This window comes from Leptidea sinapis, chromosome 1 (genome assembly GCF_905404315.1).
Source record: "Leptidea sinapis chromosome 1, ilLepSina1.1, whole genome shotgun sequence".
NCBI lineage: Eukaryota > Metazoa > Arthropoda > Insecta > Lepidoptera > Pieridae > Leptidea > Leptidea sinapis.
In genome coordinates, this window is record NC_066265.1 from 32,849,029 (window position 1) to 32,876,340 (window position 27,312).

Genomic DNA, 27,312 nt, shown 5'->3' on the forward strand with positions numbered 1-27,312 from the left:
TTAAGTGATAGGTGGATTTCGGATGGCGAGGATCATATTGGTGGCGTAGAGTGATAGGTGGAGTTCGGATGGTGAGGATTATATTGGTGGCGTTAAGTGATAGGTGGAGTTCGGATGGCGAGGATCATATTGGTGGCGTAGAGTGATAGGTGGAGTTCGGATGGTGAGGATTATATTGGTGGCGTAGAGTGATAGGTGGAGTTCGGATGGTGAGGATCATATTGGTGGCGTAGAGTGATAGGTGGAGTTCGGATGGTGAGGATTATATTGGTGGCGTAGAGTGAAAGGTGGAGTTCGGATGGCGAGGATCATATTGGTGGCGTAGAGTGATAGGTGGAGTTCGGATGGTGAGGATTATATTGGTGGCGTAGAGTGATAGGTGGAGTTCGGATGGCGAGGATCATATTGGTGGCGTAGAGTGATAGGTGGAGTTCGGATGGTGAGGATTATATTGGTGGCGTAAAGTAATGAGTTGGAGTTCGGATGGTGAGGATTATATTGGTGGCGTAAAGTGATGAGTTGGAGTTCGGATGGTGAGGATTATATTGGTGGCGTAAAGTGATGAGTTGGAGTTCGGATGGTGAGGATTATATTGGTGGCGTAAAGTGATGAGGTCGATTTCGGATGGTGAGTATTATATTTGTGGCTTAAAGTGATGTGGTGGGATTCGGATGATTAGGGTTACGTGTGTAGCGTAAAGTGGTTCGGTGGAGTGTGGAATCAGGTTAATCAGCTCTGCGGAACACTACTTACTAAATCGAACTAATGCGAATGTAAAAGACACACAATGACGCTACGTTTCACATCGATCAAGTTAAATGGCTCAAGGTGATATTAGACTAGAGGTGAGTTAAAAAAACACCCTTTTACGTGTTAATATAGCGCAGATTCAGGCGGAAAAGTCAAGCCGATATACAGGCGGACAATTTTTTTAAATTTGTGAATTTGTGTTCAGCTACACTACCTTAATCACATAAAATCCGTTTTTGGAAAAATAGCCAATAGAAAAATAATCAGACATGACGTGGATCGCCTCTACATATTTATTATAGAATAAGTATATAAAGTCTTCATTATAAAATATTATAACAATAGAAGTAAAAAACCACTTGTAAATAATTCTTGTAGGTTTAATTTAATACAAAATAGCAATATGCATACACTTTTAAAATAAAGTCCCAGCCGCCGTCTAAGCGCTACCTATAAATATAAATATGTGTAAATGTTTCATTAAAAATGGCTCCGCTGTTAATCATACTAACAAACAACGGAATATTATATGCGATTGGACAGCCTGAAACTATATCATGGTTATGATTATTTTGACATAGTATGTTATATAATTTTTTGAAAAGACCTCAAAAATTACTACGTTTTGATAAAAAAAAACTACATGTATTTTTAAATATTATTTCAAACCAATAGCCTCAAATGAAAATAAGTTTGATCATAGATTCACTGTTTAATAATTTCACAATATCAATTGTGAAATCAACCACTATTTTGTATTACAATATAATCTCATTTACGTGTCGTCTTAAATCGTTTAACGCTCCAGAAAAATTATTTATCTTGTCTGTGGGCTTCTATCAAGTACACGTTCTTAAAGTTATTGTTGTACTTGTTACGTTGTACACATATAAAAGCGGCTTAGTGGAGCTCATTCGAGGGCTGGTCAATATTCAGTACAGTTTTGTAAGAGTTCCAGTGAACACTCCTAACAATTTTGTCCCGTTAAACGCTTATTCTATAAATTATTTCATTAATTACTTAACCGTGATGTCTGCTCAGTACGGACATACAAAAAGCCTGAACATAGCTATTGTTGGTGGCGGATTGGTAAGCGATCATAATTCTTATAAAAATGTTATTTTTTAACTAATTTGAATTAGAATATTTTTTTCTTTCGAGAATTTCCTTTTCAGAATTCAATTTGTTAAATAGAGAGCGAAGTTTTAATTGTTTCCGCCATATTACAAATAATAAACAATATGTTTTTTAACTTTTTTGTTGCAGTTAAGATTAAACGAGAAAGTGAATATTAAAAGTAATGATTAAGTATTTTGATAATTTTCATTTCTACTAGTAAATTGAGATTTGGGAAAAATATGGTCAGATTAATTGATTTTTAATTATATTATTGGGTTTATATTGTTTTAAAAGTATAATTTTAAATTGTCATCATGAACTTTGGACACGCTTGATTTTGAAAGGAGTTTCAAAAGTTTCGTTCTTATTTTATATTCCATAAGACATTGTTTTTTTTAATCTGTATGAGAACATTATTTTTTTTTAATTATTTTAACATTAATAAATGTTAAATTTTTCCGTTAAAAATACTTCCTAAAAATATTTAACAACCCAAAATCAATGTGTAGTAGTTTGTGAAGTAAAAAAGTTGTTGCTTCTGACGTTCAGTACTACGACTACAGTTATTTATAGCGATTAAGCCCCATGTTAAATATCTGTGTATAAATTAAAGGCATTTTTTGAAGCTATGATTCAAACACCACCTTAAGGCTTACAACTATTTGTTAATTAATAAAATAAGAAAAGCTTAAAGTTCCAAATTAAAAAAAAGGTACTTCTTTTGGCGCGTTTGGGAATAATTGTGAGTTTTCTTTAAATCTAAAAATTACTGGATGAAGTAGGTTTATAAATCTGTCTTAAATTATCATTGCAATTTTAATAGAGACTAAATACTATTATGGAGTGTATAGTTGTTATAATAACTATATTTAAAGTAATTATTCAAATATTAATGAATCTTTAACACATATGTAAATATACATTTTACTATATAAAATATAATTACGTAAATGATAATGTAATATGAAACTTTGTGATAAATTGTGGTCAATATGTTTTAAGCTGTTGTTTTTATATTTATTTGTAGTTATTTACATCTTTAAGGTTAATTGTCGGTAAATACTCTTTTAACTTGTTTACATTATATATTTAAAACTTGTTTTGGTACTAAATAAAATTGAATATTGAGTGATTGTTACAATTGTTTTTTATTTTTTTTCTGTGTTCAAATTAAATGTTTTTCTCCGATAATTTTATCATTTTTGCTACTTTAAAGTTTTTTTCTGAGGCAAAAGAAATATAAATTGTAATTCGTATCAATAAGACCACTCACAATTTTTGCTTTTACTAAAAGCTTCTCCGGACGAAAACAACTTTATTGTTTATATCGCGCAAGAAGTTTAGTTTAAGTCTATCTTTGTTTGCGCTACAACCTTTTGAGCATTAATGATAATTTTTGAATTTATCATTATTATTATTTACACTTAATTATTTATCTTTAAGTTGTGCTTTATCTTTAAGTATTAGCTTTTCCCGTTCGCGTTAAATTTTATCGCGCTGTCTCGAGCACTCTCAAAAAAGATGTCTATTGTGTATGAAACATATCAATGAATATTCGAATAAATTTTAAAACCAATAAAATATATGAAAATAAAATAAATATACAAGCATTCTTGTATGTATGGCCTCGCCTATCAAAGTAAATTTACTTAGATGACAGGCGGTCTGACATGCTTTCCTATAGGTTGTTGATACTGTAATAGTTCCAGATTTTTTCTCTTGGATCTAGGTATGTATAAGGAATTTAAAATTGTCCTTCAGAAAAATTATGTATTGTTTGAATTCGTTTATGAACCTTGGACACGATGGTCAAGGCAGGGTTTGTCATGCTCGCTTAAATGGCGCACTGCTCATGGCGTTACCCTAAGATATGTGCGAGAAAGCGATGGCTGGTCCATGCGTCATTCTCGTGAACGGGCGCTGCTTGTGGTAGTCAGTCCTGTCAGTTATTAGTTTAAATGTAGTGATAATTGCTCGCATAATTGTTACTTATTGACATGTATTTATGTATTTACTTATTTAAAAATTCATAAATTTACTGCACTCTTTTCTCTTTAGAGATTTTTTTAAAGATTAATCACTTCTATTCTTTTTTCTCAACTTACACGAGTTAGTCAAAACGGTTTTAGTAAGATTGGTGCATCAGTTTAAGTATAAAATATAATTTAAAAGGCTGAATCTGTATATTATGTAGATTTAAAAGAGACGCAATGAATTACATGCCACTTCTTACTTTCAAGAATTGCATCTGTGCCAGTATGGGCGTGACAGTGTGACAAATAAACTTCAAAAGAACCTTACTGTTTCATTGATAATATAATTTTATTACGGATCGTCGGGCCCTACAAATAACTATCAAACATAATGTCCAAATTCATTATATTTAAGTTTGAATGAAAGAAATGGAACTACAGTGTGTCAACTTTTACAAGTACACATACTGGATGGCCTAGTTTTCCTAAGGATTTTAGAAGTACTACGAGTACAGTCCCTTAATGTTAAACTTGCGTAAAACATGTAAATTTATTCTTTGGTTGCAACATATTTCATGAAATGTAAAAGTTACTGGATAACATTAAAAATAAGTATTGATTGACTACATAGTGAACTTAACAGAAATTTAAGTTTTTAATTACGCAACGAATGGTCAACGTGTAGACGTATGGGATCGGGGCGCGGAAGGAGGAAGGCGGATATACGGACCTGTCGGCGCTTATGCTAAACTAACGTGGCAGTTACCGAGTGCGACGATGTGTCCACACTTCATTCATTTATACCAGTGTTTCCCAACCTTTTCTTCGCCATGGACCACTTCGATTTTTTTATTGTTAGCAAGGACCACGGAATCAATCCGAAAATATCCGCCTGACGATGGATGATATACGCCTTGGGATTCTTCTGTTTTACTAACATTGCCAGACCGGAGCATTATCCCAACATTGTTGGCCGGACCGCCATCCGTACAGAAACCCACGAGTTTCTCCCAGCTAATGTTATGTTTCTGAAAATATTCCGATATCGTGTTTATGACGTCGATACCTTTTGAAGTTGTTTCCAGTTCTCGTGAAATCAATAATTCTTCACAATGTGCATATATTGAAATTGGTTTGTGGTCCACGGACCGCATTCTGACTCCTGCGGACCTCTGGTGGTCCCTGGACCACTGGTTAGGAACCACTGATTTTTATGGAATCATGACGTTATCATTTATTCATTTGTTCAAAAAGTAATTAACCTACTTTTATCACATAATTAAAACATGTATCGAGCAGTAGCATAGCAGTTAAAGCTTATTCTGGTGCAATTTGTGGCATGTTCTATGGAATATATTTCGTCTTTGTTTTTTATACGACGTGATTTATCTATATGTATAGAACGTCATTGGCCTTACAAATGTTGATTGAATGTCATTATTTTTCAGGTTGGTGCTCTTGAGGCTCTATATCTCGCGAAGAGGGGACATCATGTGTCGCTCTACGAGTCTCGTGAAGGTAAGTGACTTGATATCTGTTAGACATAATATTTAATTTAAAACAATGTAATGGATATTAGAATATTTCAGCACGTGTATTAAAAAAATCTTTCGTATTGAAGAGTACAGTATTAGTCTATTATAGTAACCAACTAAAGCCGTTTCGAAACGGCTTTACTGATGTTTACCAAATTCTATATGCATATTCAGTAGGTCTGAGAATCGGCTACTATCTATTTTTCATCCCCCTTAATGTTAAGGGTAGTCCAACCCAATTTTTTTTTTTAATTTTTTGACTATTTTTGTATATTTATTTTATTATGATTCAGCATTGAAAAATACATACAAATTTAAATTTTCGCCCTTCTAAGATCTTCAACTATTTTTGTATCACGTTTTTTATATGAAATCAAGTCAAAATCAGTTTATTCACGTAGGTCACGGAAGTAGCAAGAAACTCATTGCCACTCTTTTATATCAAGATTTACATTTACATCGATTTATAAATCATTTCAATTACAATATAATATGTAAGATGTAAAATGATGCAACAAACAGGAAAACTTATTATTTAATAGCCTGAGGGTGGTCGCTCCATTACCAATTCAAATTCAAATTCAAATATTTTTATTCAAAATAGGATTTAAAATCACTTATTGAACGTCAAAATCTACCACCCATTCAAAAGAGACTGCCTCAGACCTGAGAAGAATGGGCGCAAGAAACTCAGCGGGCTTTTTTTTTAATATAAAATATGGATTACAATTTAATATCGTACAATAAACATTTATAATTAAAGAGCGTGAGGGTGTTCGCTTTATTCCCAGTCCGTGGTGTCATTAAGAAAATCGTTTATGCTATAATAACCTTTCCCACACAAACGTTTTTTAACAATTCTTTTAAATTTCGTAACACATTTGTTTTGTACATTTTCTGGGATCATATTGTAGAAGCATATACATCGCCCAACAAAAGACTTACTAACTGGACCCAACCGAGTAGTAGGCACAACAAGTTTATGTTTGTTCCTCGTGTTAACATTATGAATGTCACAGTTTCTAGAAAATTCCTCAATGTGCTTATGAACATACAAAACATTATCAAAATTGTATTGAGAAGCAACAGTCAAAATGTTTATTTCTTTAAATTTTTCTCTTAATGATTCTTTAGGGCCTAGGTTATAAATCGCGCGAATAGCCCTCTTCTGCAGCACAAATATAGTATTAATATCGGCCGCACTGCCCCATAATAATATACAATCAATGGTATCATTAAGAAAGTTATTTATATTAAAGTAACTTTAACCATACAAACGTTTCTTAACAATTATTTAGAATTTCGTAATACATTTGTTTTGAAAATTTTCTGGGATCTTGTTGGAAAAGAATATGGGTCACAAAAGACTTACTATCTCCACTTAGAGAAAAAACATAAGGTAGTATTGTTTGCGGACGACACTTCACTGATTTTCAAAGTGAAAAGAAACCAAGCTATGTATGACGAAGTGAACGACATTTTATCTGACATCGTGTACTGGTTTAGCGCTAATAACCTATTGTTAAATAGCAAGAAAACTAAATTCATTAAATTTACCGTACCAAATGTTAAAAATGTAAATGCAAATGTTTTGTTAAACGGAGAGGTGATAGAACCGGTGGAATCTGCTATATTTCTTGGCATAACTCTAGATTCCAAATTACAATGGGGCCCCCATATTGAAGGATTGGCGAACAGACTTAGTTCTGCAGCATACGCGGTTAAAAAAATTAGACAATTAACTGACATAGATACGGCGCGACTAATATACTTTAGTTATTTCCATAGTATTATGTCCTATGGTATATTGCTATGGGGCAACGCTGCTCATATTAAAACAATATTTGTGCTGCAGAAGAGGGCTATTCGCGCTATTTATAACCTAGGTCCTAGAGAATCATTGAGAGCAAAATTCAAAGAAATTAACATCTTGACTGTTGCTTCTCAATATATTCTTGATAATGTAATGTATGTTCATAGGCACATAAGTGAATTTGCCAGAAACTGTCATAACCATAATGTTAACACCAGGAACAGACATAAACTGATGATGCCTACTACTCGGCTTAGTCGAGTTAGTAAGTCTTTTGTGGGGCGATGTATATGCTTTTACAACAAGATCCCAGAAAATGTTCAAAACAAAGGTGTTACGTTATTCAAAAGAATTGGTAAAAAACGTTTGTGTGGTAAAGGTTACTATAACATACATGACTTTCTTAATGATACCACAGATTGGGAATGGAGCGACCGCCCTCAGGCTATTAAATAATAACTTTAATTGTACAATGTTACTTTGTAAATGTTACTTTAATTGTAAAACATACTTTTGATGAAAAAAAAAGCCCGCTGAGTTTGTTGCGCCCATTCTTCTCAGGCCTGAGGCATTCAATTTGGAATGGGTGGTAGTTTTTTTTTTGACTTTCAATAAGTGATTTCACATCCTATTTTGAATAAAAATATTTGAATTTGAATTAGCCGAGTAGTAGTTTAGTAAGTTTATGTCTGTTCCTGGTTTTAATATTATGATTATGACAGTTTCAAGCAAATTCACTTATGTGCCTATGTACATACATAACATTATCAAGATTATATTGAGAAGCAACAGTTAAGATGTTTAGTTCTTTAAATTTTGCGCTCAATGATTTTTTATGTATATGTGCAACACTCGCCTTAATCAAAGAAAATATTGTTTAAAAAAAACAGGTTCCAGATTATGTGTAAATACGAAATCCGCTATCAATAGTGTTTTGCAGGGACTTCTGTCCACGCAGGCGTAGTCTAGGCGTCTTCATAGACGCATCCGAATACGTCACGCAGCTTGTGCAGCGAAAGGCGTATTGAACACTTTAACCATTTTTGATGATTCCGGTGAGCGACCAAGAAGTTATTTTGGCTTATAATTTTAAGTCGCCTAGGATGAAATTTATGTTGTCTATCTATTATGAACTATCTTTTTGAGCTCGGAAAGATCAAAAACAAAAGAGGCATATTTTTGAGCTCCAAGAGCTCAACTTTGTAATAGATGAAGTTTTAAACGCGTGGCTAACAAAATATCATTTAATTACTTATGTAATAAATTTTAAGCACTTAGCGTGAAGTTGCACGAATGGCCTTCAGGTCAATTGTTTTGCTATTTTTTTATAAGAGGTGGCAAATGGGCAAGAACCTCACGTGATGAAACGTGGCGAGGCAACCACCCAGGGACATCCGCAACACGAGGGGTTAAGTGATGTGCTCTATGCATATCTTAAGTATAAAAATATATAATTTATACGCTTTAAGGTCCCTAAGTCTATAACAAAGCTAATGATACGATGGTAGTGTACTCATTATATAGAATGAGTAAATTACTAACTACTTATCAGACTTTATTGCATTATTACAGAAATGATTTTTTCACTGAACACATTCCGCAGCTGTTCCGCAATTTTTACAAAAATAGACATACAAATGTTTTGAGTTTTGAGGAAATTGCCGAGAACGAACTTGAGTTTTTTTAACTCATGATTTTCAGTTGGAGCTACAGTTGTCATTATTATTGATATATTGTTTTAGAATTCTTAAATCTGAAAAAGACCTCAGCTATATTTGCGACGTTTGCGGTCTTCGGCATTTGAAGCAGCAGCCCCAGCACAAAAAGACGTAACTTGGACATGAGAAGGAGCCAGAGTGTCGACGCAATTGTTATTGTCTCCTCTTAAAGAATTCTCTGAGCTTATTTATTATATATAGAGAAGTTGTTTTACACATAGATTAATAATGCTATTGGCTCTAAAAAGATCCCTTTTACGTACGACTTCTCAAAACAAAGCTTATAATTTTGCGTATTTCATAATTAATATTTTTATACTATTGATTCAGTCTTTAAGAGACTCTGTTATTGTTTTATTATCTTTATTGAATATACGTTGCACAAAGACTCTTTTTAATCTATTTGAGACAATAATATCAATTACATGTTACGATAATATCAATATGAAGCTATTTCTCATTTCTTTATAATGAATTAACGAATCATTTCTTTTGTTTAAAAGATAATGAATGAAAGTGAGTTCTTTATTATATTCGTAGTGATCGTATGCATAGGAACATTATATGGCCAATGATAACAGATTACATTAAAATAATTTGAAATTTCCGATTAATATCCAACGAATGGAATGGAACGTAGTGCCCGTGGACATCCTTTACAATAGGGGTCAAGAGATATGTAGCCGGCCTTTAAGTTGGGAGTATGCTGTATGCATAATATATTATTAAGAATAAAAATTTGCGTATTGGTGATTTGGATGAAACTTCCGATTAAAATTTCGATCCAGCTTGGTTTCATTGACGGTAAAACGTGTTTTACAAGTTTTCTCATCAAGAAGGGCTCGGTCTCCCAGGTCTACAATATAGTTTGTATTATCCGAGATACTTTTTTTATGGAAAAGGAGGACAAACGAGCGTACGGGTGAATCACCGCCGCCCATATTCTATTGCAACACCAGAGTAAATATATTAGCGTTGCCGGCCTTTAAGGAAGTTGTACACGCTTTATTTTAAGGTACCCATGTCGTATCGTCCCGGAAACACTGCACAAGGAAGCGCACTCCACAGCTTTGTAGTACGTGGAAGACAGCTCCTTGAAAACTGTACAGTGGAGGAACACCACACATCCAGAGATGGTAGGGATGATAATATCCTAATTTGTGGCTTGTCATGCGCAAGTGGAATTCGGTGGCAGGAATCGGGTGAAACAGCTCTCCGGGACACTCCCCGTGCTAAATGCGGTAGAAGACGCACACTGAAGCGACGTTTCTACGCAACGCCAAGTGATCCAGCCATTCAGAGAGCACTGGGTCCCCGACAATTCAAGCTGCTCTGCGTTGCACGCGGTCGAATGGATGATACTGGAGTGCGTCAGGCGAGAGATGACAGCAACATGTGGCCGGACCTGCGCTTTGTAGAGCGCTAGAATGTGGGCCGGCTTGAAGTATTGCTATGATCTATTTATAACGCCCAGCTTCTTCGAAGCCTATTTGGCTTTGCCCTCCAGTTGATCACGGAATCGGCAATCGCTTGCGATTTCGAAACCCATTATTCCAATTCTAGGCGAGGCTTAAAGGGAAGTATTGTTGAAGAGCGACATATTCAATCAGTCAACGAGCTGTCTCCATTGGTTTCGCTCCGTCGCCTGCTGAAGTGCGCCGCTCTGATCTTCAGGGCTTAGGAAATTTGAGGCAACCACTGTTTAATACTACGACCTCTAGGTCTTTTACCCTCTTTTTCTCCGTCACCATCAAACGCTCAAGGTTGTCGGCTCCACTTTGTGCAACATGGCCAAACTATCGCACTATGCGCTGTAAGCATCCTCTATCTTGAGATGCTTAAAGATGCAGATGTTTATTCGACGGGTCGTCCATGGTATTCGCAGCTTACGACTCCAACACCAAAGGGCGTTGATTCTCTATCTGCGGCCTTGGAAGTCTGTCTCTGCGGCGTATAGAACGATGCGGAAGACAAAGGTGTGAACAGTGTTTTCTCCTCGAAATTTTAATTAAATATGTTAATAATAAAACAGTAACTAGACAAATTTAATAATTTCAAATCATCTTTGCTTTAGCAGAGAACGTAGATATTATTGCTTTTCCCAGATACTTTCCCAGATAATTCGACACAAGTAACTTACGTATTGAAGACCCCGAAACAGGGCCCACATGTAGGGCTCGGGTGTAAACACCCCCTACCGACTAAAAACCTCCTGTGCTGTCAGCCCTTAAAAGCCTTTAGCTTTTACTGTGAAGCCGGACGGGGTCCTTGGAGGCCGAAAATGTAGCTCTAGGCTGGATAGAGAGAAGATCACTAACGATCTAATATATTTGTTAGGGTTATTTTGAATACATGACTAGGTCCCAACAAACAGCCTGATTCGCGGGAGACTAAGACAGAAATGTTTACCTAATTTGCTTACTTTTTTGACAAAGTGGTAAAAGTGAGAAATTAAAAAAAAATACATTACATAATATACATACTAGAAAAGTTTTGTTTATGTGTTGATTACAACACCTTATATTAATAAAGGCGTAATTATGAAAACTGTGCAATAATTAAAAGGGATACAGAATTTTAGTAATCTAAAGAAATGAAATATAATGTTAATTTGTGTTTGATTTTGTTAACTGAAGTTGTGTGATAAAATCGATTTATAAAAACTTAAGCGACCAGCAAAAGTTGACACAACTTATAGGCATTGCTTAAATTTTTTCAGATATAAGAAATACACCCCATGTCCGGGGTAGATCTATAAATCTAGCGCTGTCGGTGCGCGGGCGCAAGGCGTTGCGGGGTGTCGGCTTGGAGCAACGCGTGGTGGACGAACACGCCGTTCCCATGAAAGCTAGGATGATCCACAAGCCAGACGGCTCTACATACATCATACCGTATGATTCTAGAACCAATCAGGTAGATAATAGTCATTAATATATTATTTAAAGTAACAAAATAGAAACTGGTCCATTACATATTTTTTGAAAAGTACTTGCTGTGTCTTTTACCAACAATACCGAAACCTTATAACCCAATAAATTATTGTCTGTATATCCGTTTCTCTGTTTGTTTGTATGTAGGTCCAGGACAAACAAATTTTGCAGGAATATTAACAGGTGGTGACGACATAATATTGTCTACATAACACGCTACACGGATACTATTTTTGTTTCTTTATAGCGTCCACGCGAACGACGTCGCGGGCAACAGCTAGTAAAGACTTATTTTCGCTTTCACAAGACTATGGCACAAGCTACAGCTTGGTCTAGGTTGCCTGATGGTATTTCATTTAATTATTGGTTTTAATTCCCGCTAGAATTAAAGCAAGTGTCTAATAAAATAGAAGGACATCTATGTTGTAAGGTTTGTTATGTTTTTCTGGGCATAGATATAAGTAGTTACGAACTATTTAACGCAGCCGGATGTTTACCGTGCGCTTATTTTGCGTGGTGGGCAGCCTCTGATCAAACAGGTGTTCAAAGCTCTGTGGGCACCCATGACCTCGGGGAGAGTCTTCGGTGACCACGGGGTATTTGGCCCGGTACGTGGCCACACTCCACGCAAGTCATGTACCAAAGCTTTTTTTGCGCACATAAAAAAATATAAATTATATAACAGTAGTAAAGAAATGAATATTGACATGGGTGTCCTTTTAAAAAATACAAGCCCGATGCTATAGCATCCGTAATATTTTCTCCAATTTGAGTGTCATATGAATTATGCTCTTTAATGCGTATAGAGCGTATTGTCGAGTGGCAGTATTGATATTTGTAAATATAGCTCAGTCGCAAATATAAAATAAAGTTGATACTTAGTAAACAGTGGATGAAGTGTCTTGACTAAAAGTAAATCGATGTATCAAAATTAAGACATTTATGTCCACCTCCAAAAGTTGTCATTGTTGTTTAATTAATAACACTACATCTATAGTATTGCAGCCAGTTGCAGAAAGCATTCATAAAGTTAATGTATCATTCAATATAATAACGTCACTTTCTTTTTCATTTTGACAGTCAAAGATAGCATGTGATATAATGAAACATTAACTTTAAGGATGCTTTCTGTAACTGGCGGTTAGAGTTATGAAAAAAAAAACATTTAACATACTGTGTGACTAACATTTAGCATACGATATTTGTTAATATAAAATTTATTACTTTTCAGTGTGTCTACTCTGTTGGAAGAAACTTCCTAAACAGTGTCTTATTAGAAGGTAAAGTAAATATTGAACTATTTGATTTTATAAAAAAAATATCTATTTATCTATAATCTGTCTCACATTTGTGGCATTAGCGAAGTGAGTGACGGTCACGTAGTTTATACCAACGCACAAATCATAGACTTTCGAGACTCTAAAATTGACGCCGATGTTACCATTGACCGTGGTATAAAGAAATATACATTTCTAACGCGTTGTTAATTATTATTTTTTGTTTTATAATTTTGACCCACTACAGTTTTATAACTATGTATTAACCTTGTGTTGCCTTTGCAATTGCCTTAATCAGTTTTAAAAATGGCTGTCAAAAGCTACATGGAGAAACTGGTCAATTCGTGTATTTGATATATTTGTGATTTTAATTTAATTTTTTGTAAAGTCAAAATTATTTGCCTTTATATTCCTCGTAGTAGTGGAATCACCCTTTCCTCCTCGTAGTAGGGGATGTGTTGAAACTTTCGACTTAGTTTCGTGCCTACAACTTGAACACTCTTTAGGAATCGCTTACTTTCCCCCCTTGGTAAATAATGTATAAATTATAATGTAGGTGTTTCTGCAGTGCAATCGTATTGTTTGAGCTGTTTGATGTTTAACTGTAAATAATTTCAGATTCTGAAAAATATACTTCAGTGGAGAAACACTTCGGGCATAAACTTCTTGAAGCAAACTTATCAAAAGGCGAATTAAAGTTCTTGAGGTAATTACTCAAAACTGTAATTAAAATTTTTTATAGTTTTTTTTATGACTATAATATACTCTAGCTTATTTTTTGATCCCGACTTTTAAGGATTATCTATAAGAATGCCTTTCACAAACCTTATCCGTATTAAAACGATCGTTTTCTCTGTAACTTAATATATTACCATGTAATGACTGTAACCGTCAGTATAGAAGTGATGGCCATATTATGTAGGTTGGCGGAAAGTTTTTTTTTTACAAATGTACTTAAAAGTAAGAAGGAATAAGAATGAAAAACAATGATTTATAGTACCTTATCCTCGGATTTTTCTTATTTCCTTTAGTAAGTGAGTCCGAAGAATGAATTATAGATGGTGTCAGAAACCTTTAACTAACTAAAAGTATACAGAAACTAATCATTATGTTATCATGTTCTTCTGTTTTCTTGAAAATAGCATATCAACCCAAGTGATGTCCAGCTGTATCACCAAGTTAAGTTATTTTCATAACTTAGTTTACCACAAATATTTTTTTTTTTCAAAATTATTAATTTAAATTATTTTATAAGTAAATAACTATAGTATAGCTAACGTAAGACTCATTTCGTGAATTCATTTTATAACTGTTCATTAAAATAATTTTTCCTCTTAACTTAAGTTGCTAACACGTTTTGAAAAGGCGTTATCTAACTAAACAAAACGTTAATTTCTCAATTTAGTTTACCAAAAATATATTTTTTTATTCAAAATTATTATACTAAATTACTTCATAAGTAAATAACTATATGGATGATGTACGAATCACTTCGATGAATAAATTCAATAATTTTGTGTTTTAATTTAAATAACTGCCTGTTTTTAATATCAGTCAAATTATATTTATAAACTACATTATTGGTGCAAAATGGTTCAGTTTTAAAATAAAGTGTTTGTCTCCGCTGTCCTCCAACTAGATAGCACACTACCTAAGAACAATAGCTTTTAGATTACGGCAACTATTAGATGCTTGAGTGCGTGCCAGACACTCAATGGCATATTTCAAATTTTTTCGTGTTACCTACTGATGATATGTGATCCCAGTGTCTTTCTTATTGCTTGTAGTATTATTTTTACAAAGTCTCACTATGCAACCCGGCAATTTGGCACCTTTACGTCACACATTGTTCGAGACTGGCTCGAGTACGCCCACTTGCGCGTAGTAGTAGTTGCCGCACTTTGCGACTGAGCCTGCGGTATGGTTGGCTCCAACTACATATAGTTGGAGCGCAGCGGTAACCAATCATTGCTTGCGTTTCGGAGATTTAACTTCGGGAAATACTCCCGGGCAAAGATCATTGTAGGCTCTTCTATTATTTATATTGTTGTTGACATATTTATTTAATATTGCTTACAGAGCTGATACTAAGGAGATCGTTCAGGTGAAGTCTGATCTGATAATTGGTGCTGATGGCGCGTTTTCTTCGGTCCGGAAAGAAATGATGAAGCAACCGCTATTTAATTTCAGCCAGCACTATATAGAGCACGGGTATACTGAATTGTGCATTCCGGCCGATAAAAATGGTGGCGTAAGTTTATTATGTTTGTTTCTATTTGTTTTAAAGATTATATAATACTAACTGCCCAGACAGACCTTGTTCTGTAGATAAAAAAAATACTGTTTTATAGGAATTTGCCAATAATATTTCAAAACATCAAGAATTATTTCGTAAAAAATGCTCCCTGTTGTTATAATGAAATTATTTCACAGCGGGACTGTCATACCGTGCGTCACTAAATTCTCTCATGGAGAATATGTCCATACAAAACAAATATTTAAAATAAAAATAATTATGGGTCCCAAATCGAAATAGAAAAGGTTCCTATCTCTCAAGTTGGACCAAACTACACTCTCCATGAAGTAATCCCCACTAAAATCCGTTCATTAGTTTAATAGTCCATCGCGGACAAACAACGTGTCACGTAATTTATATATATTAAGATGTATTATATCTATGAAATACATCTATACATATACCCAAAAATTCTGAGCGGCACTATAATTGCGCTCGTCACCTTGAGACGTAAGATGTTAAGGTTGATTTGCCCAGTAATTTCACTAGCTACGGCGCCCTTCAGATCGAAACACAGTAATGTTTACACATTACTGCTTCACGGCAGAAATAGGCGCCGTTGTGGTACCCATAATCTAGCCGACTTCCTGTGCAAAAGAGCCTCCCAATGGTATTACATTACCTCATAATATTATCAAACACGTTTGCCAACGTATAAAATTTAAACCACTGATAGCATAAAGATGCTTGAAGTCGTTGTATTACAATAAAAAGGTGTCTTTTAAATCTATATATATATAAATGAATTGCTGTTCGTTAGTCTTGCTAAAACTCGCGAACGACTGGACCGATTTTGCTAATTTTGGTCTTGAATTATTTGTGGAAGTCCAGAGAAGGTTTAAAAGGTGAATAAATATGAAAATGCTCGGAATTAAATAAAAACAACAATTATGTTCTCCCTTTGATGTGTACCCCGTCGTTCATAAAGCAAATTGAAAGAATAATTGAATATGAATAACATATTAGAATTTTTATATATTTGTAACTTTTTCTATATATATTATAGACTTAAAGCCTATCAATAGGTAGCACATACAAATAATAGTATTTTATTATTATTATAGGTACAAGATTTGCATAAGAGGTGTATTAAATTAAATCTCTGTTAAGTTATTTTACTTTTGGGTTTTTGAAGTTGGTTTTTCTGAACGTAGTTTTTTTTTAAATATTTATTATGTACAGAACAAGGTTTGTCGGGTCAGCTAGTATTAAATAAAAATTACAGTTTCAGATGCCGCCAAACTATCTCCACATTTGGCCTCGAGGGAACTTCATGATGATTGCACTTCCCAACCAAGATTGCTCCTGGACAGTAACACTTTTCATGCCGTTCATTAATTTCAAACAAATTGACACCGAAAGCAAACTTTTAGAGTTCTTCGAAAAATACTTCCCGGATTCGATACCGCTTATAGGAGAAAAAAAGCTAATCGAAGATTTCTTTGCTGGTAATGCACAGTCGTTGATTACAATAAAGGTAAATGAAAAAACAAAACTTTAGGTAAACGAATACCAAATTAGTATCAAATAATTAGATTCACACACAACAAAATATTATGTGCAGATGTGTATATAGCTACTCTTTTTATAAGGTTAAAATTAAGAATCTTCTTGATAATTTAAATGAATAGGCATAAAAAGTAATGTTAACACCAGGAACAAATACGAACATTTTATGCCCACTACTCGGTTAAGTCACATTAATTCTCCTATAAAATTGATTACGACGTATTCTTCGTGATTCTGATAAATGTTGATGAAAAAGCCGTTATCTTCGCTATATATAGTTTTGTGTATGCCAAAGAGGTACACACAGTGGGGGACTTAGGAAATATGAATGACTTGCCTATGTACGTCACAGTAGCTTACATTATTTACAATGAAGAGTTAAAAATACCTAAAAAACTGTCTATTGATATTCTGAAAAAGCAAAATATAGTAACCGAGGGATAACTCATGAGGATTAGGAAGCTTATTGTCGCTCAGGGAGCACGGAGAGGGCTATGCTCGGAGGTACCCTGTGAGATCGAATCTGAAATGAAGAGATCTATAAGAGAACCAAAGTCACCATCATAGCCCGAATGATTGCGAAACTGAGGTGGCAGTGAGCAGGGCAAATAGCTCAAAGGACAGCTAGCCGTTGGGCCTCTAAAGTCCTAGAATTATTGGTAGTGTTGGTAGCCCCCCCTTATATAGACCGATGATCTGGTCAAGATTGCCGGAATAGATTGGATAAGGGTAGCGCAGGTCAGTAGTATAAGTATTTGGTGGAAGCCCTTGTTCAGCAGTAGACATCTTCCAGCTGAGATGATGAGTAACCCCTACTTAAATGCCCTGAAATTGTAAGTATTGGCTTCAGTTTGTGAATACATTCCTACTCTTCTTTCCTTGGGTCCTTTGGAATGGTCATTCTAGATTTCTGTTAATTGTATTTTCTAATTACAGTGTCGACCGTATCATACGTTAGACAAAGCCCTTATAATTGGTGACGCTGCCCATGCCGTAGTTCCGTTTTATGGGCAAGGAATGAATGCTGGGTTTGAAGACTGCACTGTTTTGGACGAACTTTTCGAAAAGCATAATGATGATCCAGTCGAAATTTTAAAGGAGTTTTCGGAAAAGAGATGGAAGGATGCCTTTGCGATTAGCGACTTGGCGATGTATAACTATATTGAGGTATTATTATTAAATATATATACAGTAGTCAGTATATCAACCATTACTTTAGTAATATCATCTATGTGAGTTTTATTTTTATCCATATTTATTACATGAATTATTTATAATTAATTAATTTAGGGGTAAAGGTAAATTTTGTCTGTTTTTATAATAAACGAGAAGTAAAGTTATTCCAACTTTAAAACTTTTTGTTTTTATCTTACTTTTGTCACTACAGAATTAGACAGGGAGAAGTAATTTTAAACTTGGAGTAACTTTACACTGTGTTTATTAATAAGACAGTATGAGTATGAATAAAGGAGATTGGAGTAAAATTGAACAAGACGAAAGATTTTGCTTATTTTTAGGTGAGAGTTTTTTTTTGCGAGCAAAGGCTGTTCATAATCCAATTAATCCTATATGCTAAATTAAATTGGTAAATTTGTTACCAATATAATATTAATAACAGTATTAATAAAAAATATAAGTAATAATAAATAAGTATAATAAATAAAATCATAGACGTGCCCTGGCACAACACACCTCGCTATAAAAATAATCTTATGCAAACTAACTCTAAAATAACATTACACAGTTCTGGTCCCTACCCAATGACAGTTAAAATATATAATAAGTTACCAGAACACCTAAAAGCCGAAACCAATATTAAAAAATTCATAAGATCTTTGAAAAAGTTACTTTTGGAAAAATGTTACTATTCTATTCATGAATACCTAGAGGAAAAGTATATTTGAATGTCTGCCCCTCTGTCGTTCATTGCTATGCCTTATTACGAGGTGCATGTGATAATTATTTAGTACCACAATTTTGTTTAGTAACTAAGTCTTGCCCTCTTTGCCCTGTGCTGCCCCGGGGCGTAAAAAGAATAGGGTAGTCCCAGGTTCAAGGGTGTCGTAAGAGGCGACTACGGGCTTTTTGAAAGTGGGAGAGTCACGCTGCTGTCTCATGACGTCAGCACAATCGGGCCAGACTCGTCCGGGTTACTTACCACACTCGCACAGAATACCGGCGTGAAGTAGCGGCCTAGTGCCGCTATGTTTCGCATAGGTTAGTGTCGAGGACCGGAGGCCATTCCCCCCCGTCCTCCCCCCCCCCAACAAAATATGAGAGCATTGGTATTTAAAGAGAAATTACCCCAGGAGGGTACCGGCTCTTGTAGAGCCAGAGAATCCCTCCCCGAGCATTCGCGCTCGGGCTGCCCTTCGTATTCTGGGGAGGGCACAGTACCGTGTATGTCACAGGACAAACAGGGCAGCAACACCACGGCACCCCGCTCCACGCTTAATGTGGACTTTTGTAACATCCGGGGAATTCACTCCAACTTAAACGCCGTCCACCACCACCTTGAGACGTCGCAGCCGGCCTTGTGTTTCCTTACGGAGACGCAGATATCTCGTCCTAGCGATACGTCTTATTTAACGTACCCCGGGTACAAAATTGAGCATAATTTCATGCCTCATGCCGGGGTATGTGTGTACGTTAGGGAGGATATCTGCTGTCGCCGTCTCGGCAATTTGATGGTAGGGGCCTGTCTACTCTCTGGCTCCGCGTAGATTTAGAGGACCGCGTCCGCATCTATGCGTGTGTCTACAGGTCCCATAGTGGTAACGCAGAAACGGATCACCTCATGGGCTGCGTTCAAGCGGCATTTGATGACGTGCTTGCTCAGATCCCCTCCGCTGAAATCGTAGTCTTGGGTGATTTCAACGGGCACAATGCCGAATGGCTTGGATCACGTACCACAGACTACGCAGGGCGATCTGTGCATAATTTTGCATTGGCGTATGGTCTGTCCCAATTGGTTGAGTCGCCGACGCGGCTCCCGGATGTGGATAGCCACATGCCGTCCTTATTAGATCTTCTGCTGACTACACATCCCGATGGTTACCAGGTCTCTGTCGACGTCCCTCTCGGAACGTCCGACCATTGCCTGGTCAGGAGTGTAGTGCCTATCCGACGCCAACGTCGCAGACCACCAGCGACCCGCCGCGTTTGGCACTACAAGTCAGCAGATTGGGATAGGATGCGTTCCTTTTTTGCATCCTACCCTTGGGGCAGGGTTTGTTTCCCTTCGGATGATCCTAGTGCCTGCGCCGTTGCAGTAGCCGAAGTGATACTGCAGGGCATGGATATTTTTATACCAAGCTCTGTAGTACCGATCGGTGGCAGATCACAGCCCTGGTTCGATGCGTCAGTTAAAGCAGCATCTGACTGCAAAAAACAGGCGTATCGAACTTGGGTTGCGGCGCTGGGCTCAAAGGATCCGAACTGCAAAGTTCTGAAGAGGAAATATAACCGTGCCTCCAGATTTTTTAAGCGGCAAATCGCCCGTGCGAAATCGAAGCACGTCGTCAAAATTGGCGAGCAGCTTTCCAGTTACCCGACCGGAACACGCAAGTTCTGGTCGTTGTCGAAAGCTGCTCTTGGTAACTTCAACCAGCCGTCCATGCCGCCGTTGCACATGAGGAATGACACCCTGGCCCATACGGCAAAAGAGAAAGCCGATCTCCTGTGCACTCTTTTTGCCTCCAACTCGACTCTTGACGACAACGGAAAAACACCGCCGACCATCCCGTGGTGTCAGAGCTCCATGCCTGAAGTACAGTTCCGACAGAAAACTGTTAGGCGAGCTCTGTTTTCGTTGGACGTCAGGAAGTCGAGCGGGCCGGATGGCATTTCTCCAATCGTGCTTAGAACGTGTGCCCCTGAGTTGACGCCGGTGCTAACGCGTTTATTCCGGCACTCTTATTCAAAAGGCGTAGTCCCTGATTCATGGAAGTCAGCCCTTGTCCATCCGATCCCAAAAAAAGGAGACAGTTCGGATCCGGCAAACTACAGGCCTATTGCGATTACCTCCCTACTCTCCAAAATCATGGAGAGCATAATTAACCGCCAGCTCTTTGTATACCTTGAGGGTCACCAGTTGATCAACGACCGGCAGTACGGCTTTCGCAATGGTCGGTCGACTGGCGATCTTCTGGTATACCTAACACATAGATGGGCGGCGGCTATTGAAAGCAAGGGGGAAGGCCTGGCAGTTGGTCTGGATATAGCGAAGGCCTTTGATCGTGTATGGCACAAGGCGCTCCTCGCAAAACTTCCATCATTTGGGCTTCCCGAGAGCGAGAGAGAGGACCTCCAGCTTCCTCACTGGGCGCAGCATACAGGTCGTTATCGACGGTTATTGCTCGAATCCCAAGCCCGTGAACGCTGGAGTTCCCCAAGGCTGTGTGCTATCTCCCACGCTGTTTCTTCTGCATATCAATGATATATTGGACACCGCCAACATGCATTGCTATGCAGACGACAGCACTGGTGATGCCGTATACACGGGCCATGCAGGTCTCCCTCGGGAAAACGTCGACCAGTGCCGGGAGAAACTTGTGTCTTCTATCGAGTCCTCTCTCGAGAAGGTCGCGGAATGGGGTAAGTTGAACCTTGTCCAATTTAACCCCCAGAAGACTCAAGTTTGCGCGTTTACCACTAAAAAAACCCCATTTGCCGTATCACCGCTCTTCGAGAACACTTCCCTTAAAGCCTCGCCTAGTATCGGAATACTGGGTCTCGAAATCTCGAGCAATTGCCAATTCCGTGGCCATCTGGAGGGCAAAGCCAAACTGGCTTCAAAGAAACTGGGCGTCATAAATAGAGCACGGCAATACTTCAAGCCGGCCCACATTCTAGCGCTCTACAAAGCGCAGGTCCGGCCTCACATGGAGTATTGCTGTCATCTCTGGTCTGGCGCACCCCAGTATCAGCTCGATCCATTTGACCGCGTGCAACGCAGAGCAGCTCGAATTGTCGGGAACCCAGTACTCTGTGAACGGCTGGATCATTTGGCGTTGCGTAGAGACGTCGCTTCATTGTGTGTTTTCTACCGCATCTATCACGGGGAGTGTTCCGAAGAGCTGTTCAACCTGATTCCTGCCGCCGAATTCCACCTTCGCACGACACGCCATAAGTTAGGATTTCATCCCCACCATCTGGATGTGTGGCGGTCCTCCACAGTGCGGTTTTCAAGGAGCTTTCTTCCTAGTACCACGAAGCTGTGGAATGAGCTTCCGTGTGCGGTGTTTCCGGGACGATACAACATGGGTACCTTCAAGAAAAGCGCGTACACCTTCCTTAAAGGCCGGCAACGCTCTTGTGATTCCTCTGGTGTTGCAGGAGAGTGTGGGCGGCAGTGATCACTTAACACCAGGTGACCCGTACGCTCGTTTGTCCTCCTATTCCATAAAAAAAAAAAAAAAGTCGCATGTAACGCAATTTAATTATATAAATAAAATAAATCTATATAGTCATGTTAGTTTCCAGGATGAAAAAAGAAAATAAGCCTTATATTTCTTCTCTTAGCTCGAGAAAATAATTCTAACCTCTATTTTATTAATTTTATCGTACGCATTATAACAAATTATTGTTTCAAATTTACCGCTACAATAACTCTCAATACATGGAGTATATTGTGTTCCTCCGGGATACTTGAAGACCAAACATGACATAGCAAATATTTTTTTACAGATGCGAGATCTTGTAAACCGTCCTTCGTACTGGCTCCGAAAATCGTTTGACGATTTTCTATTTTGGCTTGTACCTGATTTTTGGGTACCTCTTTACAACTCAGTAACGTTTAGTACAATGCCGTACAGTAAGTGTATTGAAAACAGGCAATGGCAGAATAAGGTAATTGTTAATTATCCTAAGATACATGATAATTTATCTTTTAATATTCTTTTTAATGGAAGAGCAGGGCAAACTAGCATACGGGTCATCTGGTGGTATGTGAGAACCGCAGCTGATTGTACTACCAGAGGATTCAGAAGAGCGTTGCAGACCTTATAAAGTGTAGAAGAAACGCACATATGAATAAGAACACCTAAAACAAATTAAAAATAAGGGACGAGACGAGCAGGACGCTTAGCTGATGGTAATTTATACGCCCTACCCATTGAATGCTGGGAGAGTTTCTTGCGCCGCTTCTTCTCTCTCAGAGCGCCATTTGTTTCCGAAGCGATAGTAGTATCTAGTAGTTATTAAAAATGACATCAAAAAGAATTCTAAAATAATCAATTTTGAGAAAATAAATGCCTTCTATGCCTTTTTATGCCTTCATTACAATGCAGTGCCGTTCAGGATTCTTGAAAAAACACAAAATTCTGAGCGGCACTACAATTGCGCTCGTCACCTTTAGACATAAGATGTGAAGTCTAATTTGCCCAGTAACTTCACTAGCTAATCACTAGTCTTTTAATGCTCTTTTCATAAGTACAATTTATATGTTTCAGATGCTGGCAGTATTCATAGTTTTAGTGACTGTAATAACTTTCCTATTATATATGTATACTCGGATGTAAATACCGTATGAAAAATTGTATTGATGAATTAACTGAAGAAAGAAAATACACATAAATTGTTTAATACAACAGTCATATTGAGAAGATATGTAATAGGTTAGAGAAAAAGTTTCATCGCATTTTATATGAAAAAAACAACATATTTTTTTCAATGTTTATTTTCATATAATTACAATATATAATATTAAAGTGACTTTGTTTAATGACTTTTTGCCATCTTGTAGGTAGTGACATAGTTACTGTAGAAATTTTGGAACCAAACAAACATGATAGCTTAGTAGTAGATAGTTTTAGCAGTCCTCTTTTGATCTTAACCTGACAATGGCAAAAGAATTCTGAAGACACCGAAACAGGAGGAAATCTCCCAGACAAACTTTGAATTTTTGCTGAGTGGCTAAAGATGTGTATGGTTATATTTGGTGTTATCGTGTTAACGTGATGAAAGACCACACCCCTGCTATTACTCAATTTCGACCGTTTTCTCTCAAATTCTTGATTTAATCTTATCAGCTGTTGATCATATTTTTTCTATGCATTATCAATATGTTATTTTGGGAAAAAATGTTTCACATGCATCGTGGTTTCATAAAACCAATCAATTGGTTTTTTAAAGAAAAACTTTTAAGACATCGCCTCAAATTTTTTCGTCCATCTATGTGCACGTCGCATTAGTGCGGCCGATATTCCGCGGCCGATGTAGGGGTGAATTGTGTTATTAATTTCAACTACTACTTTCAAGTAAGTCTGGCCACGAGGTCTAAGTCGCCAGATTTACTTCTTACTAATGGGCATGATATCCTAACTTGAGGCGTGTCGTGCGAAGGCATTCGGCGGCAGAAATCAGCTTAAACAGCTCCTCGGAACACACGCCCTGATAAATGCTGTACAAGATAAACAATGATGCGACGTCTCTATGCAACGCCAAGTGATCCAGCCGTTCAAAGAGCACTGGGTCCCCACCAATTCGAGCTGCTCTGCGTTGCACGCGGTCAAATGGATCGAGCTGATACTGGCGTGCGCCAGACCAGAGATAACAGCAATACTCCATGTGTGGCCGGACCTGCGCTTTGTAGAGCGCTAGAATGTGGGCCGGCTTGAAGTATTGCCGTGCTCTATTAATGACGCCCAGCTTCTTCGAAGCCAATTTTGCTTTGCCCTCCAGATGGCTACGAAATTGGCAATGGTTTTATTTATTTTGTAATAAAAATTTTAAATGGGATATCGAATTTCTTCATTAGATTCACTCAGTTTTATGTAAAGAAAAATAAATAATGTAACAATATTTAACAATTTTGTTTCTTTTCATTACATGTAACATTTTTAATGTTATCAAATATTAAAACCAAAGATATTTTATTATTATTTTTATTTATGCGAAAATGCTTTTTCTCTGACCGTTATAAATATTTGTGTTTCATAGAAAACTATAAGCTTTGTTTAGCAATTAAGAATTTGTGATTGTATTTTGTTTTAATAAAAAATAAATAAATTAAAGTGAGTTTGAATTTCGTGTAAAGATAATAAATGCAATATGAAAAATATTTAGCGAAATAAAGAAATAATACCTTAAAACTAAATATTTATAAAAAAACAATAAGTAATATATTTACACGTACCTAACATGACAAAATCAACTTATCAAGACTCGTGATATCTATAATGTAAACAGCGGGTGAGATTGGCGCCTTTTCTTTTATATACGCGGCTGAATTTAACCCATATGTACTGACAACCCTTATCTCTTGACGCCTGATATAATTGCATCACGGTGACGTTCAGATGGAAGGGTAAGAGAGCTTTCGTACTACGTCCGATCCGAATCTGATCATTTCGGGGCCTATTAGATAATGGGTTTAGTTTGGCAATTCGACGACACGAGCGTATATCACTGTCCAATATAGGCATTTTGATTTGTTCACAAAGCTTCTTAAGCAACATGGCTAAGTTCTCAGTACGGCGCTCTGGAATACATTGAACCTCTAAGTTAAAGATTTTTCGGTTTGACACAGACGATACTCCAACTTGAATCCTCCATATCAGATTGAATCATGGCTTTCGAGTTCTGTAATTTAATAACCTGATCAAGGTTATTTCTTATGTCTTTTTGTATTATTTTATATATGGTAATTGATACGCCCTGCTCATTGCAATGCAGTGCCGCTCAGTATTTTTGAAATGCCCAAAAAATCTGAGCGGCAATACAACTGCCCTCGTCACCTTGAGACTAAAGATGTTAAGTCTCATTTGCCTAGTAATTTCACTATCTACGGCGCCCTTCTGACCGAAACACAGTAATGTTAACACATCATCATTTCTAGTTCTACGAGTTATATTTGCGCATGACTCGCAGCGCTACAATAGATTCAGATCTCTTAATTTTACTTAGAATATGATGACGAATAATTAATACAGTGGTAGTGATAGCACGCTGTAGTACACGAATAGGAGGATAATGGAGCTCACAGGTTACTTATTAGCAAGTGATCACCGCAACTATCTCGTGCACTGCCAGAGGATTAGGGGAGATACCACGAGAGTGGGGAGCCTTTGAGTTGAGCATAATTGTTGTCTTAAGGTACACACTGTTTGGATTTATGTAGAAAAAGTTCCTTGAAAAGAGAGCAGTGTTTTAATTAAATGGCAAAATGCTCTATTCATGTGAATTAATAAATTTGAACTATGAACTATTAATTGGCGCCTTGCCCCGGATTTACATGAGTTAGGACAATTTTACATTATTTATGGTGAGAACAATTATTATATCTTTTGATGGATGGAGTTTATTAGTTTTTTATGGATAAGGAGGCCGCCCATTGCCACATCAGAGGAATAACAGGAGCATTACCTATGCAATCTATCTAGAGTAGCTTTAAATTCAACATTTTAAAGGAGACAAGCCTTTATCATGTTTATATCTTGAGCAGCCTTAAAACCTTTTAGTCCATGCTATAGTTCTTGGACACTGGCACCAGCGTTGATAGTGACACTACTCTGTTGATGATCCTGGGTTTGGATTGGGCGTTTGCAGCGAAATGCTGATTCTGCAAAATTAAAATAAGTAAAGGGAGACAAGGAAGGGATAAGGTTCTTAGGTTTATAAAGGGCATTCAGACAAGCAGACAGAATAATTAACACTTCTCGCTACATGGTCTATCTATATTATATATTGTATTCTTGTGCATGAAATGTAAATGTTGTCAACCTACTTCAAAAAAGGAGAATGTTCTCAATGTGACTTTTTGAATTTGAATTTTTTTATGTATGCTACCTATCTGATGGTGGAATAAACTTTCCAAAATTTATTGGTATACGTATAGGATTTTTGATCTTTTCAACAACAAATCAAGAATTTGCATAAAGTATTTGGTGAATTGGAACCTTTGGGGAATATTTAATAGAGCAAGCCTACCATACAGCTTAGGTTCCAGGTTTATTGGGTAGAGTATGCGAATATTGAGTTTTTCTACGAACTTGTAATGGCCTTTAATTGGTCATATTTCGGAGCCAATTTTGTAACATTCCACAAAATATCCACATTTTATTTATAAAAAGGAGGCAAACGGGCAAGAGGCTTACGGGATGGGGAGTGGTGAGGCAACCGCCCATGAAAATCATTAAACATATGAAATTAGATACTTACAATTTCTTTTTTAACACCACAAAAAGCTCCTGGAACTCATTAAAGGTCTTTCACGCAGGGGCATGCATTGCTGTTCAAGTGCGGAAGGCTCTGTAGATTTAGCTGCTTGCAGTTGCGCTTATAATTTTAAAGTTTATAATATTTCGTTGGTAATAGAGTACAAAAACGGCGTCAGAAGCTCGTTTGCTCGTCCTCCTCTTCCATGAAGAAATAATAATAATAATAAAAAAT

The 27,312-nt window shown here is 36.9% G+C and overlaps 1 protein-coding gene across 1 annotated transcript; it reads left to right on the top strand.

The window, feature by feature from the left end:
* Nucleotides 1–1,679: 1,679 nt before the first annotated feature.
* On the top strand, nucleotides 1,680–24,830 carry LOC126980092 (kynurenine 3-monooxygenase). Its single transcript, XM_050829717.1, has 10 exons — nucleotides 1,680–1,839; nucleotides 5,291–5,360; nucleotides 11,628–11,821; nucleotides 13,070–13,118; nucleotides 13,734–13,821; nucleotides 15,195–15,366; nucleotides 16,637–16,888; nucleotides 17,857–18,087; nucleotides 22,609–22,770; nucleotides 23,373–24,830. The coding sequence occupies exons 1-10, from the start codon at nucleotides 1,780–1,782 to the stop codon at nucleotides 23,439–23,441; spliced, it is 1,347 nt and encodes a 448-aa protein (XP_050685674.1). The 5' UTR covers nucleotides 1,680–1,779; the 3' UTR covers nucleotides 23,442–24,830.
* Nucleotides 24,831–27,312: the final 2,482 nt, after the last annotated feature.